Source organism: Pipra filicauda, unplaced genomic scaffold (genome assembly GCF_003945595.2).
Source record: "Pipra filicauda isolate LSUMZ 115617 unplaced genomic scaffold, ASM394559v2 scaffold23_size5868930_pilon, whole genome shotgun sequence".
Lineage (NCBI taxonomy): Eukaryota > Metazoa > Chordata > Aves > Passeriformes > Pipridae > Pipra > Pipra filicauda.
The window spans coordinates 3,657,314-3,674,561 of NW_024104354.1; the positions used below are offsets into that span (position 1 = coordinate 3,657,314).

General features: G+C 35.8%; 1 protein-coding gene across 2 annotated transcripts in view; it reads right to left on the reverse strand.

The window, feature by feature from the left end:
* Positions 1–17,248, reverse strand: part of LAMA2 (laminin subunit alpha 2) — a 289,789-nt gene that overhangs the window by 61,085 nt on the left and 211,456 nt on the right. For both annotated transcript variants that reach the window (XM_039381758.1, XM_039381756.1), the window contains 5 exons: positions 15,024–15,234; positions 13,501–13,617; positions 12,224–12,387; positions 8,637–8,775; positions 3,039–3,141 (listed from right to left, as the gene is read on the reverse strand). In XM_039381758.1, the coding sequence (XP_039237692.1) occupies positions 3,039–3,141; positions 8,637–8,775; positions 12,224–12,387; positions 13,501–13,617; positions 15,024–15,234 (734 nt within the window). The remainder of the gene's footprint in view (positions 1–3,038; positions 3,142–8,636; positions 8,776–12,223; positions 12,388–13,500; positions 13,618–15,023; positions 15,235–17,248) is intronic.

The window sequence follows — 17,248 nt, forward strand, 5'->3', positions numbered from 1 at the left end:
TCAATTATACACGTCTGGGAAGCACATGGAGCTATGGACCCCACTTCGTAGTGTCCAGTCTGCTCAGAGGAATGCTGGGGAAGAGAAGAGGTAGCAGGGTAATTTTAGTGTTTTCTATAAACCAGCCATGGCAAACTGCAGCACTTTGCATTCCAGAAAGCACCCCTATTTTTCATGCTTTAGCCATCTTACTGAAAATGCACATTGGCCTCTCCTCATATTATGTGATTTTCTATAACATATTTCCTGAAATATGTTCATCCAGCCCTAAATCTGTACTGAATCTGGCAGTAGAGAGTTGCAATAAAGAATACCCTAAATATACATCCAAGATTTACTAGTAGTTCAGACACATTTTTTTTCTCAGATCTGCTACAAGAAAATAATGATGTTTTTCACTTTCAAACATTGTATGACAGTGAAATGCAGTTAATGACCTTATGAAACATTATGTTTACTTGTTCTGCAGTTGGAAATCCTAGAGCTGCCAAAACTAAATGCAAGTGTAGTAATAGCCAAAAGCTGTATGGATCTCATCCCTTACACTGGATGTTCTTCTTAATGTATATCCCAGCAGGCCAAGGAAAATTTTGTATGTAAAACCCTGAAAAATAGGCTCTATTATAAAAATCTGTCTTGTTTCTAATAAAAAAGTATTTTAACTAAGCTAAAAGGACAGGGAAGCTTCAGGCATCATCTCTGTGACAAGTTTAAAACTCAGTCTTGAATATTTACTGTGTGCAATTTTTCTAGTTCTGATGCACGGAAAAAACCAACAAAAAACCCCCCCAAAACCCAGCTTGATTTTCAGATGCTATGATGAGCAAAAAATATCACATCATAGCTACTTTTTTTTTCTCATCTTTATTTCTTCCAAGTCCTAAATCTGCTTTCTCACATGGGTTTTCAAGTGCTATGCTTTTTCCTTGTGTCCTTGTGGTTAATTGCAGGTTAACCCTATTATAGCTTCAGCCAATTGAATCAGAGTATACTATCTAGTATGAAAGATTTCTTCGAAAACTATAGTGACAGGACATAAGCTTCTCCAAATATACACACACCACAATTTCAAAGTACTAAAGGGAGGGGATTACAGTGCACTAACTTGAAATAAACCACAGAATTATCAACTTGAACTTATTCTGTCTGGACTCAGTATTCAGATGAAAGACTTTCAAAAAATTTTATGGCGGACTCTCAGACTTTACTACATCAGTGGCACAAACATTGCATGCTCCTAAATTGCTTTCTTTGCTACATGTAAAAAACAAAGTAATTAAAGCAGTAATATTTAACATTTTTCACAAAGGCAGACGTGAGAAACTTGATGTTGGTCTACTTGAAAGTGGATAATTGTATCATACTTATTTCCCCTCGGGTTTAGTCAAAATTTTTTTTTCAATTCCTTCCTAAGAGTGCTGTGGAGAAAGAAGTATTGAGTACTGTTAAATAGATTCTTCATTAGTGCTACAATAGGTATTTTCTTAGAGGACCTATAAAATGATCTGTCTAGATAAAGACTCAAGGAATAAACTGCTTTTGGTTGCAATGATCAGAAGATCATTGAATCATAGGCTCTGAACAAATGGTTGTCCAAAGATCGTTTTTCTCCTTCTGATCAACAGCCATTCCTCACTCATGTTCATCTAAGCTGTTTTCAGAGATTTTCAAAGGCTGTATCTCCCTAATCTTCCCAGTAATCAATTTCAGTACTTCTGTATTTTAATTACAATGAAGATTTTTCTAATATGTGATCTGTGTCAGTGTATTTGAGATATGTTAGTCTCAACTTCTTTGGAAAAACCTTGACATAACTGAAGAATATTAAATCCCTTTGATTATTTGTCTTTCAGTCTTTAAATCTACATTATTTCAATCTTTCTCCTCATCTCTTTTCTGCTAGATCACCAATTATGATTAGTCTTCATGATGTCTTCAGGATGCTGCAAAACATCTCAGCCCCTATGAAGTTTGGTGCCCAAGACTGTAGCCACTAACTCAAGCTCTAGAAGCCCTGAACAGAGTGGAAGGATTGTTTCATGTGCTTTGGAAAGTGTGCACCTATTTGTGCATTACTCTGTGACATCTGCCTTTTCCACCCTCACCCAGCACGTGATCCATGCTTCTCTTTAGTCTCGCACTAGAGAAGTGCTACCCAGACAATTGCTCACCATTCTTCATTTCTGCAGCTGATTATTCATGTATACATGTAAGCCCTTGTACGTGTCCATACCGACTACTGTCCTACCTTCTCACACTATGGCATTCACCAGCAATACTCTCATTTATTGATGTGAAAATATTAAGGACATTACATGCACAGTCTGACCTGAATTACCAGCTTTTACATCTCACTGAACATCATGGTTCAAAAACTTATTTTTCTTTCCCCAGTGGAAAATATTGAAGAGAAATTAAAGATGCTTTATTTTTCACCAGGAAACTGAAGTATTCAGTTTGGAATTTACAAACCTTATGACTTAACCTGCATTTAGACATGTATTGATGCTTTAGGAACAAAGAAATCTTTTGTGTGTGTGAAATTTTACCTCTAGAGACATGGATTTAATCTCTTTTTTTTTTTTTTCTTTTTTAAGAAAATGCTTAGCAATTCTTATCCACTAGTCTGTTTGGCAAACAGCTTCATTTGACCTCCCCATGCTTCCATTTTCAGTCAAAACCCCATAGACGTCCTCAAGAGATGTGGTATCTCTGACCAGCATTGCAAACTCTGTTTTGTATTGACAAGTATAAAAGTTTAATATTGGGTTCCTTTAGCAAGAGAAGACCAAAGTTCCATCCTCCTCAGCCTTCCTGTCCAAGAAAATGGACAGAGAGAACAAGCATTCCTGCATAATGCTTGGACACAGAACAGGCTCATGTTTTTTATGGATACATTGTTCAATTTCAAATCAGATAATGAATTATACTTTTTTCCTACTGATCTGACTTCTTCATACTGAAAGCATAGCACTCTCACGTTTTGGTTTGTTTTTTTTTTCTATTTAATAGGTCTGAATGTCATATACTGCATTTACCTTTAACATCATTGTCTAACATCTTGGCTTCATTAAGGACCCTGAAGCTTTTCTGAAGAGAGCTCCTGGCGCCATCCTTCAATGATCCTTGAGGACCAGATGTCTGTAGACAAACAAGCAGTGTTAAACATACAGGAAAGTCCGAAGTCATAAAAGAAGTATGAATATGATCTAAGTGAAGAGTCATCTAAATGATAAATGTGTGCTCTGAATTACATCCCATTGCCATTATATTGGTCTACAAGAGCAAAAAAATAAAAAAAAATTCTCTAATTATTTTTTTTTAATGGGAAGCCAGATGCCCTTTGGGGGACTTTAATAAAAAGAGACAATGTTTACAGTATTAAAGAAAAAGATTTGACTCTAAGAGCAAAACTTTGTCCAAAACAAACAAAACATATTTCAAATTAAATATGTATTTATCCTTCCAGCTATGGACAGAACACCATGCAATATAGTATTTCTCCCTAACTGCAGCTTGAGCAACTTTAGAAGTCAGACTGGATCTAATGATTCCACACTGACAACAGAGATTCATTTGTGGTTAAATTAAAGAATTATAATTGCTAGGTCAGTAAAGAAATAAGAAATAGAGTTTTAAAAGAAAGGCAGACTGCACTTAATCTGAAAGAGTTTTATTAGTAAGCAACCATCCTTCATCATATCGTGCTACTTAAAGATCTTTCTTTTGAAAAACATCCATCTCTACCTTCTGTGCAGAGACTGATCGATAGATGGAATGATTTTTCTAAATTAGATTAGTGTTTTCAGTTGGTAGGAAACGCTCTAGCTTCTGAACCACTTACTGTTCAGTTTGTAAGAATGAACTCAGGTCATACATCATACTGAATACATTTCTTTGAGAATACTCCTGACAGCCAGATAACATTCTATATTAGTCATGGGTCATAGCCTTGCAAGTAGTATGTAATTAAGAAGCAGCTACTTTTCATTTTCCAGGGCAGATACATATACTCAAAAATTAACTGTGTGTCAATTAAATGACACAATTATTATTGCTATTCATTATTTATATAATGAGTAAGCCCAGAGGTGACATTTCACATACTCCTAAATCTCTGCTGTTTTTCAACGAAACTGTAAAAACCATATATTGAACTTGCCATTTCTTTTTCTTTTAAAAATCTTAGAGAATGCTTTGGATACTTTCAAAATTCAGAACCAAGGTTTTTGTTGTGCAATATCTCATGGTAGGTGTTGCCATGTCACAGGGATGTATAGCTATTAAAGATTCTTTGTATTTGTATGGGATGTAAATGTATGCCTTTATGTGATTTTAGGAACTAAGGCACACGACTGCCCTTTTCCAAGCTCACCTGAAATGAGCTGTGTACACAAAATTCCTTTGTACACAAATTCCTGTGAATACAAATTCCTTGCAACATCAACAGAAACATATAAATTCAAAAGATGAACAAAATTAATTTCTTCTAGATTTTCTTTACCACATAATAACAAGTAGCACTGGTAAAAGAAAAATACATAAAGCCCCAGGAAAAAAAAATCCAAAAAAACTACCCAATTAAGCAAAATGCTGCTCTTGAAGGAAGACTGTTTGGCCAGATTTTGTGGCAGATGCACTTGTCAGATCAGAAAATACTTTCATATTTCTTTTCCCATTAGCAACAGAATCCAGGGTATGATCACTTTGGGACCACAGACTTCAAAAACAAGGATTGTTATTATTTTTCTATGACTAGGCATGGTTGACTGACTGTTGACGCAGTTTATAGTCAATAAAATGAAATTGGAAGGTCAAATTTACAATGCAAAACCAAAAAGTTCATCAAATCAGGAACAATAATTGTGTGCTGACAATTAGCCAGAAGCAGATTTCAGCATAAAACCCTTTCAGATATAAATAAACTTGCACTGATTAAAAGCTTTATTTTATATTTTTTTAAAAGTAATTCTGATAGTAAGGATTAATCGAGATATTTGATAGAAAACATACTTTTTTTTCCTAGTTTTTCTTGTGGCTCATGAGATGTCAAGTTATGAAGCAGTCAATAATTAAAAAACCCAACATTTTATGCCTTTGTGTGAGGTGAGCTTGTGGGCTTCTGGCAAGCCTGCAGCATGGCTAACCCCTTAATGATTTAGTAGGATTTACAGCCAAGAGTCTCTGATATTATTTTCTAAATTGGGACACCGTAAAAAAAAAAGAATAATTAAAAAAATACTATTATTCAAAATAAATTAGAAAATTGCAAGGTCTTGGGAATCTAATTTGTTCTAATTCTGCCTCTTCCAGAGTGCCCATAACTTGTGGATAGTACCTTCCTCCCCCATGCCTTTCTTCATGGCTTCTACCCTCCTCATGCAAACTCTGTGCAGCTTGAATCCCTGCAGCATCTTGTGGCAGGAGTGAGACCTCATTACGTGTTCATACACTCCAGTCTCAATCACGGTTTAGAGGCATAAATGCACTGGGACAGTTTTGAGGATCACATACAACTTACTAGATGTTTTATAGAGCTAAGTGCTAATTCACATCAGTTAAAAATAGTTCCGTGTTATTCTTATTTTTTTTTCACATACACTTATATTGTGAAGTTTTCACCTAGCAAGAGTTAGGGTTACTCTTGTTTTTACCAGTCCTGAAGGTAGCTGAGCATTCTGAAGTACCAAAAATGTTATGAAGGGTTTGCACCTCAGGACATCCTCATGGGGATGTCCAGGCAGCTTTATGCCATTACAATGTAAGAATATCTAGACACCCAATGTAACTGTTGGGGTACCACTACAAAGAAAGTCAAAAGCAAAGAAGGAAGTAGGACCCTAAACATTTAATGTGTCCCCTGCGGTTCCAGTTACTATCCTGTAAGTCTTTTCCAAAAAGCCTGAGAATAATCACACTTTTTCAAGATATATGGTAAAACTATAATTCTGATCTGTGAAGTACAAGCAGAATCTATTAATGTGACTCTTTTCTAGTCACTTACTGCCTTAGCTAATGGGATGCTGAAGCTGTTTGAAAGCTAGAGATTCCTCATTTGTGATGAATTTATTTTGCTTTTGAAGAGGAGAACATATCCATCATAAACAGCTCAGGAGGAATTTTTCTGTCATATTTTTAATACATTTTTTCCCAGTCATTTATCAGGCTTCCTGTAATCATGATGGATTTTAAGCATCTTCTGTTCTTGCTTTCAGCAACATTAGCTTAATTTGAAAAAGAAGTACTTTTCATTACAAAACAAAACAAAACAAAATCTTTGAGATATCACTTAGGTTCTTGTAAATCATTTGCTCCAGTGATGTACAGGGTAGAACCTAAAATGGAAACCTGTCTCTACCATCTCTACTTTATACACCAGCTTGTTACTGTTGGGAAACCTTCCTTCCCCTGACCCAACATTGTAACTGGTGAATGGGAAAGGTTAAGATCAGGGATGCATGTGAGCTACAGTGCTTTTCTCCATTATCTCCTAGCATCTGGAGCTCAGAGTCTTTTACAGAAGACAGGCGTCCACAACGGCTCTCATAAGGAAGAGAACATGGCTCCATCTTTCAAAAGGAGGGGAAAGGCATCATCTCTGTCTTCTATGCAGTGTCCTCATGAGTATCTTCTCAGAAAGTTGGGGACAGTTTCTAGGGGCTTATCAGTCTGAGAGAGACTGTTTGAACCACTGTGCTCCAGACATCCTTGCGTGAGGGTACATTCTTTCTCTTGTGCTGAAGTTCAACTAAAAGTTCCTTGGGACTTCCAGAAAGAGGGATCCTGATTTACCTGGTTACCAGTTAAACTCTTCACTTAGGATGAGCAAACATTCAACAGTATTTAAATAAAAACAAGAAAATAGAATAGCAAAATGATGCCTGTAGTTCACAACTGATGTATTTTTTAAATCTGGCCCGAAATCCTCACATGATCCTTTAACAAAAAATGGCTAAATCTATCTTGCTCTTCAGCAGTTTGATGGTAAACCACTGATGATCTCTACTCTGTATCAAGTTAATTACATTTAAAAGGTGTCAGCTGCCTCAATTTTCTTTCTCATCAAGTAGATCCCCACTATACATATACAGCTCATAACAAAAAGCAATCTCCCTTTCATGAATACATGCAACAGAGATGCTGAAAACATCACCTTAATATCTTAGTCTCCTCCCTTGCTACTCACTTGCCTCTATTTACATCATATTGTTCATCTTGACCTCCATCACTTTTAAATGTTTTATTTAATTGTTATTCTGTCTATGCTATAATCACTCAGTTCACCATCTGATATATACACTTTTGTCATTATCCTGTAATTGCTTGCTTTGTTTCTTTACTGCTCGATGCATCTCTTTTTTTCCTATTCAGTCCCTGAAACAGTTGCCTGCCTCACTCACTCTAAAGGAGCAAAATCCCAATGAGAAGAAATAATAAAAAAAAAGGCCAAGTTCTTATTTAATTTTGTGGTGTAATTAGGTGTTCTGGTGAAACAAATAACTACAGAGAACTAGCACATAGCAATGTGTGAGGTGAAACTATTTAATCAAGAGAGAAATATAGTAATTACTGTTATTTGAAAGAGTGCTGAAAATGTAAAAAGCCTAAAAATATTAAAATTTTTGTGCAGTGGCTAGATAACTTTATCCCTCTCATAAATACAGACCTTTACAGCATGTGATTGCTTTTGCTATTCCCATAATCAATTTGACTGAAATAGCTCTCTGCAAGCTACCTTTATTCATGTACAAGTGCTGTGGCTACAAGTTGTTTCTGTTCATCTATGTTTCTGTATCAAATATAGGTTCTGGAAATCTCCTATTATACTATCATTGCCTCATGTTTCTGTGTGCCTGTGAAGTGCACGTCAGTTGCTCTCTGACTGCCTTCCACAAATTAGCCATTAACTCCTTTGATATTTGACATAAAAGTTCTGGCTATGCTCAGAACGTTTTCTGCTTCTAGTATATGCATTGAAGAGCTGAGATCCTCATTATGACTCAGGCTGGAGAGCTTCCTTTACCTTAAAATCCCATTTTTAAATGTTCTCTCTGTTTTCTTTGAAAATTTGCATGCAGTACCTCATAGTGAGAATTTCTCTGCAACAACTGGCAGAGTTCACAAAGGGAATAAAACTTTCCACTCCTCTGCTACAATTCTCTCTTTCTAGAATTCTGCCAGGTGCATGCAGTTCATCTGATGGTCAGATGAGTGCCTCTGAGCATTTTCATGGAAGTGGGTCGAAGAGTTAATTAAGGTATGGAGTTCTTTATTTTTAATGAATGTCTTGCACATGTCTAAACTAGTTTTATTGAATATCAAATGGCCTACAGTCCTGACCTGTTGGCTTGAGCCATAGACACAAATCAAAAGGTGAAAGACAGAGGAAGGAAGAATAGTAAATAAAAAGGAATGAAAAACAAGGAATGTGAGTCAGGAATAAATGGGGATATAGTCTGAAGGTGCACATAGCTCTCACAAGGGCATAAGCTTTCTGATGGCAGCACAAGAATTTATGGTGGCAGAGGTCTCTACATAAAGTCATAAGATGGCAAAACACAGATCTCAGATAAAGTGTAGCACAGTTCCACAGAAAGTCTAACCCTTCTACTCAGTAATTTACTTATTTTTCTTACCGCTTGCATAGCATCATTTGCAAGAACCTTGGCTTCCTTGGCAACTCTTTCAGCTTCGTCTGTGTTATCCTTGATGTTAGTATAAGCATTGAAAGCACGTGTGGCATTGAAAGAGAGGTTTTTGGCTTCAGTAAGGATTCTGTTGGGATGGGAAAAGTAAACACACCATTAAACCGCTATCAGAGCTCAACAGAACATAGTATCCTACTTTTTCAAACCCAACAGCCTGTATTTCTAAGGTGTCTCTTTAGAGAGCAATGCTACACTTGGGATTTCTGGAGTTCTGGCCTCATGTGTTTAATAGAATTCACATTTTATCTGTGCAGAAAGACATAAAGAACAATGTTCGCTTAAAGAGGAAGTTCTGTGAGATAAAAATAGACCAGACACTGAGAAAAAATAGCACTGTGCTTAACACTCTAATACAAGTAACATATTCACAACGTGGGTTTGTAGCCACGTAGCCATGTATTGAGCCAGGCAACTCAATGAAATTTGCACTGCATGAAGATGAAGGATCATGACAGACATGTTTTAAAGTAGAATCTCTGAACAACTAATTTCTTGGTCTGGCTGCCAAACACAGAACTGCCAGTTTTAAAGGAGATCTCACCATCTAAACCAAATCCTAAATGCTAATTTTGCTGAACAAAATGAAAAACATAAATAACAATGCCTCATATTGAATGGGATGTTCAATTGACATGAAATACTATGTTCTAATAACTATAATTAGATTAAAAGGTAATTATAAACAGTTAATATTTCCTGGTGCAGGGACAGATCTCAGTTAACCTCCTTCTAGGGGAATTTCTAATCAGCGGGTTGGGGAAATAACTTTTCTTGCACTCTCTCTGTATGATATATTCAAACATTTTCAAGGAAGAATTACTACACCTACAGAATTAACTTGAAAACCACCATCTCAGTATATACTATGACTGATGGCTACGATGCTTTTACTGAATAAAGTGTAAATGTGCTAAAATTTCCACTTGAACTGGGTAAGCATGGATTTGAACTTGGATTTTTGCCTTTCTGGGAGATGCTTGAGCCATCAAGGTGTATGGCAACATAAGAGAGACAGGGATTACTTCTGCTGGACCTGTTTAAGCTCATACAAAATAGTTATTGATAAAGTGTGTGTTGAAAAAAAGGCAAATTCATCCTGGTAATTAATCTGTTCACTGAAGAACTAGGACAGCTGGGCTCTGATCTTGGCATCAATTACATACTGATTTCTACAAAATGCCACAGGGAAGAAAGTGGACAGAAAGTATAATCCCTGGACTCCACATGTAGTTAATAGGGGGATAGAATCCCTCTAGGTTACTGCAGAAATGGCATGACTGAGCTGCCTCTGCACCACTCCTGGAAAAGCATATCTCCTTCCTCAACTACAGACGGAACTCACTAGGCTACTGTAAGTTTCTGTGATGCTGTTAGAGAAATGTGCAGCCCAGAATGGCTATCTAGCAAGTAGCTCAAGTACTACTAAGAAATATGGTTCAAATCCCTTCTGTTTAGGAGGGAACCAAACTGAATTTGCCAAATACCAATGATGTTTACTCAGGAGCAGGCAATTAGCCATAAGGGAGAAGCCTATACTAATACCTTTTTGTATACAGAAAAAATAACAATTTTTTTCTAGGTTAAACTAATGACCTGTTCCGTGTTCTAACACTCACGAGAACATCTTCACCATCAATCAGTATGCTGTTTGAGTTCTTAGGGGGGTGATTGTAAAGGGCTCTGCCTCAATTTCTCCTGTAAGATGAAATGGTATTTTACAGCAAATTTAGTAGTATCTGAAAGACACTCAAGTGTCACTTGTGAAGATAGATACACTTTTCAATTCCTAAGACTGATAGACACTGTATATGCCTGTAAAGTATACCTGTTTATTGCCAGTGGATGAAGTAAACAGCTTTATCCTGATGCAGGACTTCACAGTACCATGGTATTTGTCCTTTGAAGTTATGTATCTATCTGACCACATCAGAAATATAAACTTTAAACATCCTGCTTTTAGACATAATTTTTAATGTCCTTGATTCTGCACTTTTTATTGTGTATTTTGAAAAACTGAGGTTGATGTCTGGATCAGACAGAGGTATTCATGGTACTGTTATACCACAGTGAATGTGACTTTAAACACTATCCTAAGCTCCTTAAGGCCAACCTGTTAATCTTCATTAAGACAGAAGCACATACACGCACCCATAAAAGAGTGTATTTAGAATAGTTAAAAAGCTCTATCTCAAAATATATCTTGCCAGCATTTGATTAAGGAGGCATAATATTTTTTTGTCTACTTTTTCTCTACTTCTTAGTTCCTTCGTTCCAGCTTTCCGTGTATTTGGATTTTTATATATGGTTGGATGTGATACAAAAGCCACACTTTTCTAGAAACAGTGTCCTTCAAATCCTTTTTAGTAAGGATATCACAGCTATCATTCTTTTATGCACTCCTCAAAACATACGTTAGACTGAATATCTAGACTAGTGTGATGCTGTAAATGAAGCCAGTAATTTTACAAGTATCACACACTTTATCAGAGACAATTCTCTGCCTTTTCCTCAGAATTACAGATGCCAGCAAGAAAAAAATGTGTTAAGGGTCTGCTCACAAGTTTTTGGGATACGTAAGTCTTCATACAGATTTAAAAGATGTAAGCAGCAAAAAAGTAGCACATTGTTGATGTTCATGTCTGAAGAAAAATTTTTTTTTTTTTTTTTCATGCAGTGCTTTTATAAAATAATAAAACTCTGAAGCTATGCTGGGGACAGGTCAAAGAGGCAGAATATCCACAATCTATTTCTCAGTATTACTATTGTAAATTACACTTACTATTTATGTCTTGCCTTCCTAAATGCAATAAACCAAAAGATGCTCCCAAAATCCCAGCAATCCAAACCAAAAAAACCCCAACTTCTTATCTTATATTCTTTCCAGGAAACTATTTTGATGATGAGTTATAAAGTATCATTCTTCTGAAAGGGTTACGGTCATATAAATGAAGGGCATTCCAATTCTCAATTATATTTAGGAATGTGACAGTGGTAAAAAGAAACTGAAGTTTCTGTACATAGGTTTAAGCATCTTGGTCCAGAGAACGTTTTGGGAGAACGTTTTGAAACCACTAGAGGAATCACAGTCCATCACTTCATGATAAGTCCTTCACGTAATGATAAGCGTCTCATACCAAAACAGTCATTTTAAAAAGAAAAATACTCCTGGTTTTTAACAAATTTATATGAAAACATATAGTGAGATCTCTAAGAAGAATTTCTATCTTTTTCACATCAACACAGCAGTAAGCATATGATAAGTTAAACTGTGTAATGAGTGCATCTGAGGGCACTGGTTGCACTTCATGAAGCCTATAAGATGTATGAAAACATTTACAAGAGATACACAAACAAATTGACCAACTGGATAGTTGTATATTGGTATAGAACAGTAGTTATTTATATACTTCCAGTGTCAGATGTTGAAGTCGGAGAAGAAAGCCCTTCAACTTCTGGTAAGCAATTCTGCAAACCTGCTTCATGATTTTATCGTCACCAGTGAACGTTTGCCTTACCCATCCAGAACTGCAGATGATTCATTCAGCTGGGCTGCATGGTTCTCAGCTTGCAATACTTTTCCTGGAAGCATCCTGTCACGAATTTCTTGTGATAAGTCATCTATTTTATCTTTCAGCTGATCAGACATTGGCTGTATCTTATCTGCAACACCTTCTACATACTGAAAATGACAAAAGAAAGACCTTTAAATTGCTGAATGCAAGCACTCTGTAGCCCTATATATATATATGTAATTGTTTTTTTTCCTTGTGAGGTATTATCTCAACTTACTCATGCATTAAAACTTCAGGAAAATAAGAGTAACAGAAATGGCTGGACTGGAAAGCAGAAAGGAGATAAACAATATTCCAAGAGCTACATGCCTCTCTAGAGCTTAGTAGAAGCTTCTATTTTACAATTAAAGAGTTGCACAGTTTAAAAGCTCATAAACTCTAATTTGCTTTTGTTTCCTAAATGTAGATGCATATGCAGTTGCTATGCTCCACAATAATAACTAATTAATGACAGAAATTTCATGTTTCAGGACCCTTTGAGTGACTACAATCTATTTTTGCTTATTAAAGCACACTAGTAAGAACTGTACTTTATAAAGACCTGCCAATAAGCAGTCTCAAATTGTTTCCTTTCCCATTTCTCCAAAAAGCATTTTTCCATTCATTATAACAAGTTGCAATGCAAGCTGGAAATATATTCAGAACCAATGATACTTTAAGGTACTTTTTTTTGTAGCTAAGGCACTGATCTCAAACACTTGATAAAACTTTTAAGGCAGAATTTTCAAAAATGTTATGTAAAATCACAGTGCAATCCTCTCCTCTCCCTGATCTATCTAGACTTAAAATTGTGGCCACAGGCAATAAATTATTTCTGAAGTCTCCTTCTGATATGCACACACAGTTTTTTGCAGATAAATCTACATCTAGATTACAGTCAAAGCAAGATTATGAATGGGTCTGCTACATCTGCAATTCTAAAGATTAAGTCAATACTACAATCAGAATACCATATTCATAAAAGCAGGCAGAGTCCATGAAAAATTATGAGCTAGCTCTTTATGTATTTCAACGAATCACTCAAATCTCCAAGTTAATAATTTTTATATAACAGACTAGCTTTTCTGCCATACAGCAATTGAAAAATGAGTTCTTCCAAATCAAATACTCCGAAATTGATAAATACAATGAAAAATCAGGTGTTACTTTAATTATATATTTTGCTTCCATAATGATGCTTTGTTGTGCTAATTCTCAGATAAAGATGATAAAGCACTCACCTCTACAGCTATGCTGATGTCATTTGCAAGTTCATCGGCTTCATTAAGGACATCATTCCCTTCCTGAAGAGTCTTTTCAACATCTTGTCTGCCATCTTCTACAGCTTGCTTCTTTTTCTATAGGATGTGTTCACACAAAGAAAAATACAAGTTGTTTATTAGAACAGGAATGCCAGTTCAAATGCCAGCATTTTGTCACCATGCCACAATACCCCTTCTGGAATTCTCTGAGCTCTCAGAGCAAAGACAGTAATAACAATAAAGAACATGTAATGTAAGGTATCTTTTCTTTGTCTTTCTATCCCCAGTTTTGTATCGTCCTCCCACATGGTAAAGTTTTTGACGTAACTGACTGAAGTGCTATGGCAAAATTAATAAGTTATAAATCCTAAACTTTACACAGATGTGTAAGTACCTCATTTTGAAAATCACCTCCTCTGACTATAAAGGAAAAATTTATCTGCTGCTTTCCTACTTACATCCATTGGTACTTCACTACTACTGAATGCAAAAATAAAAGCTTTGGAGTAACCTTTGGAGTAACTACTGCATACCGCGTAGTAAAGATTGGCCTCTAAATAAGGAATTGGCAATTTCCTATATAAGATCCATTGAGTATCACAGATTAATTTGACAGGAGACCATGGCAGTGATGTGGGCAAGACTGCTGGAAAAAATGCCTTCAGGCACTCTGTTACTGTGATGCAGAGAATATTTTAAAAACTGAGATAACAGATAATTTCTTCAACCTTTATCCATCCATCTCTGGGAAGGAAATGCACAGAGCAGAGATCACCTAACTTCTTCACATCACTGTATTTCCTTAATTCAATCAAGCCCAGAAATCTCTTCTGAGAACAGAGGTCTCAGAACTCTAACCTCATACTGTACTGGAGCTGAAAGCTCATCGAGATACAAACACAGTTGAAACATTTATCTTCATTAGTTGACTCGGCTCTTTATGTCTCGGTTAAATGCTTGTTAATGTGCATTATAATATACTCTTTAAGTCTCTGCAATTTAAATTAAATCACAAGCAGACCCCTCTTCTATGAGTGAGATCATTTATAACAGCTACTAACTACAGAGGATAGAGTTTGATTTATTACTCTGTAATATCCACATACCCCCTTCAGTCTCCTTCACAGGGGTTAGAGAGGGAGATGAAAGTGTAAGTTTTCTAGAAGCAAATATATGACAGCAAAGATTTTAATTGAACTCCTGTTTAAATATTGAGCACACGACTTGATTTTTACATGACTATTTATACTGAGATGAATTTAGTTTCCCCCAGCATAATAAATCCAAGGAACCTTCCACATAACATTTATTTCAGTAAAGCTCGGGAGTAATTCTACTTTTAAAAGCCAAGGCATTCTCTCATGTTCCCTTTAAATTACATCAGATATAGTTATATTTTAATAATATTTTTGCTTATGTTTTTGTTTCAAGATTTAATCATGCAAAGGTTCAAACTTTAATCAGAATCCAAGTAATCAAGGATAAAACTTGTCAGCACTCACCTCTAGTATGGTCATATTTTTTTGGTTGACTGCAGATAAACGATCAGCCTCCCAAATTTTACTTGCAGCTTCTCGTAGCAGATCTTGAGCATCATCGATTTTGGTGTGGTAGTTTGCTAGCTTGTCCTGGACCTCATTTTTGAGATCTTCATTTTTCTCACTGGGCTCACCAAATAATTTCTTCACCTTGTCCAAAAGATCTTCTGCATTCCTGCAATACAACACCACCCAAGAAGACACCAAGTTCACATTCATAATTCAATAATCTGAATAGTCTTAATAATAGGCAAATGAAATAGATTTCTAAATTAAATCTCAATGTAATTTTCCAGAGGACACATGTTTAATAAAGTGAAGTGAAAGTTGTTCTTAAGGCCTTTCTTAAAGGAGGTTTTTAAATGCCACTGAGGTCCTATTTATTCAAATATCTACCATTGAATATGATCTTTAAGGTTTGGTTTTTTTTTTTTTTTTTCTTTTTTTTGTTTGTTTGTTTGTTTGTTTGTTTGTTTGTTTTTGTGGGGGGGTTAAACTGCCATTCTTGAGATCTCACTAGCAAAGTCAGGTTTGCTGAAACATTTCAACTGCTCAAAAAGGTTTCATTCATTCACATTAATGTGATACGCGACACAAAGTAGTTTCCTACCTTGAACTGAGCAGTATATGTAGATATGCCTGATTTCAAGTTTTCTTTGAGCAGACAACTGCTTTAGACTAGATAGTCAAAAATTATAAATATTTTCTGGTGAAATAAAGAAAAAACCAGGATCCTTGGATTTATGACTTCCAGTAGCCAAGAATTTTGCTTATCTAAATAAATTCTGGGATATTTTTACTGGACTGGAGTACTTGTGATATCAGGCCATGGGATCAGTTTCATTAATGCAATACCACTGTGTTAATGCAATGATATGTCAAGGACAGAAAGCAAAAAAGAGGCACTTCAGGCAGTTCCAAAATGATGTTCTGGAGATAAGAAAAATCCTAAGTAAACAGGAATCTGTAGGATAGATAATAACTACAGAAGAAATTTATCAGACTTCCTCCTAGAACAGATTAAGTTTTTCTACCGGTTTCATTATGACCAAGTGTGGAAAATAAGAACTGTATTTTTTGAAAAACTGCAGTTTGGCCTGCCTGTAGTCCATTCATTAGGGAATCTTCTAAAAATAAACACATAAATAAACACACACCAAAAATATCTGAAAAGTGGAAAAGGTATGCTGACACTAGACATAATTTAGATGAAGGATCTGAACTGAAGCCAAGGAAAGTAAACTTGTTATCTTAGCTTTCAGATTTTCTGAGATGGATTGTTTTGTTCCCCTGTCTGTTCTGGCTTTGGTTCTGACAAAAAAAAATATTCAAACTGTGAATTTGCAACTTCTGAGGACAAAATATTTAATCAAAAACTAAATCCCGGTATTGACACCCTGCCTCAGAAGTGTAGAAAGGAATTCAAGATTTCTCCCATACGTCCTCCAACATTCTTTGTATAAGAAGCTCCTCTCTTACACTTCTGGCAAATTTTGATACCCTGACGACTCTGCAGTAGTGGAGAAACATTACAAGACAGATGGATTTCCTTTTTATTCCCTTGCCTCAAAGCACAGTTCAAACTCTACTTATCCATCCAATAGTCTACCATAAAATTCTTCCTTGGATCTAAAGATAACACTTCCATATTGATCTGTTGTGCATTTTTCCCTCTGCCCTTTCTAATGAAGTATGAGGCAAGGTGTTCCATGTAATCCCTTGCTTTAGGTACCAGAATTACTGTGTGACTGGACTGCATCACATTTCTTGAAATACTCTCTTGGACATTTAAGCTGTGCTACTTTCACTGGATACCGTCCTAGAAAAAAAATAAAACTATACAAAATGCTTGAATTGTTAGAAGAAACAGCCACAGATCTGGCCTAACAGCTGGAATGCTGTATGGTCTGGATCCTCAAAATGAGTGCAAGGGAACAAAAAAAGATTAGAAACTGATGACAGAATGACTAAAACCCACTGGCAACTGTATATGAGAGCCTAAGTATGTTAGAATTGTTTTATATGGAGAAGAAATAAGGATTGTCACATCATGAATAGCATGGATAAAGTGATCAACTGTTCAATGTCTCTCCAAAATCAAAAATGAAAATATCAGGAAGCAATGTCAAAACACAGGAGTTGTATCTTAAAACATTGTATGGCTGAGTTATGCAATTCATTCTTACAAG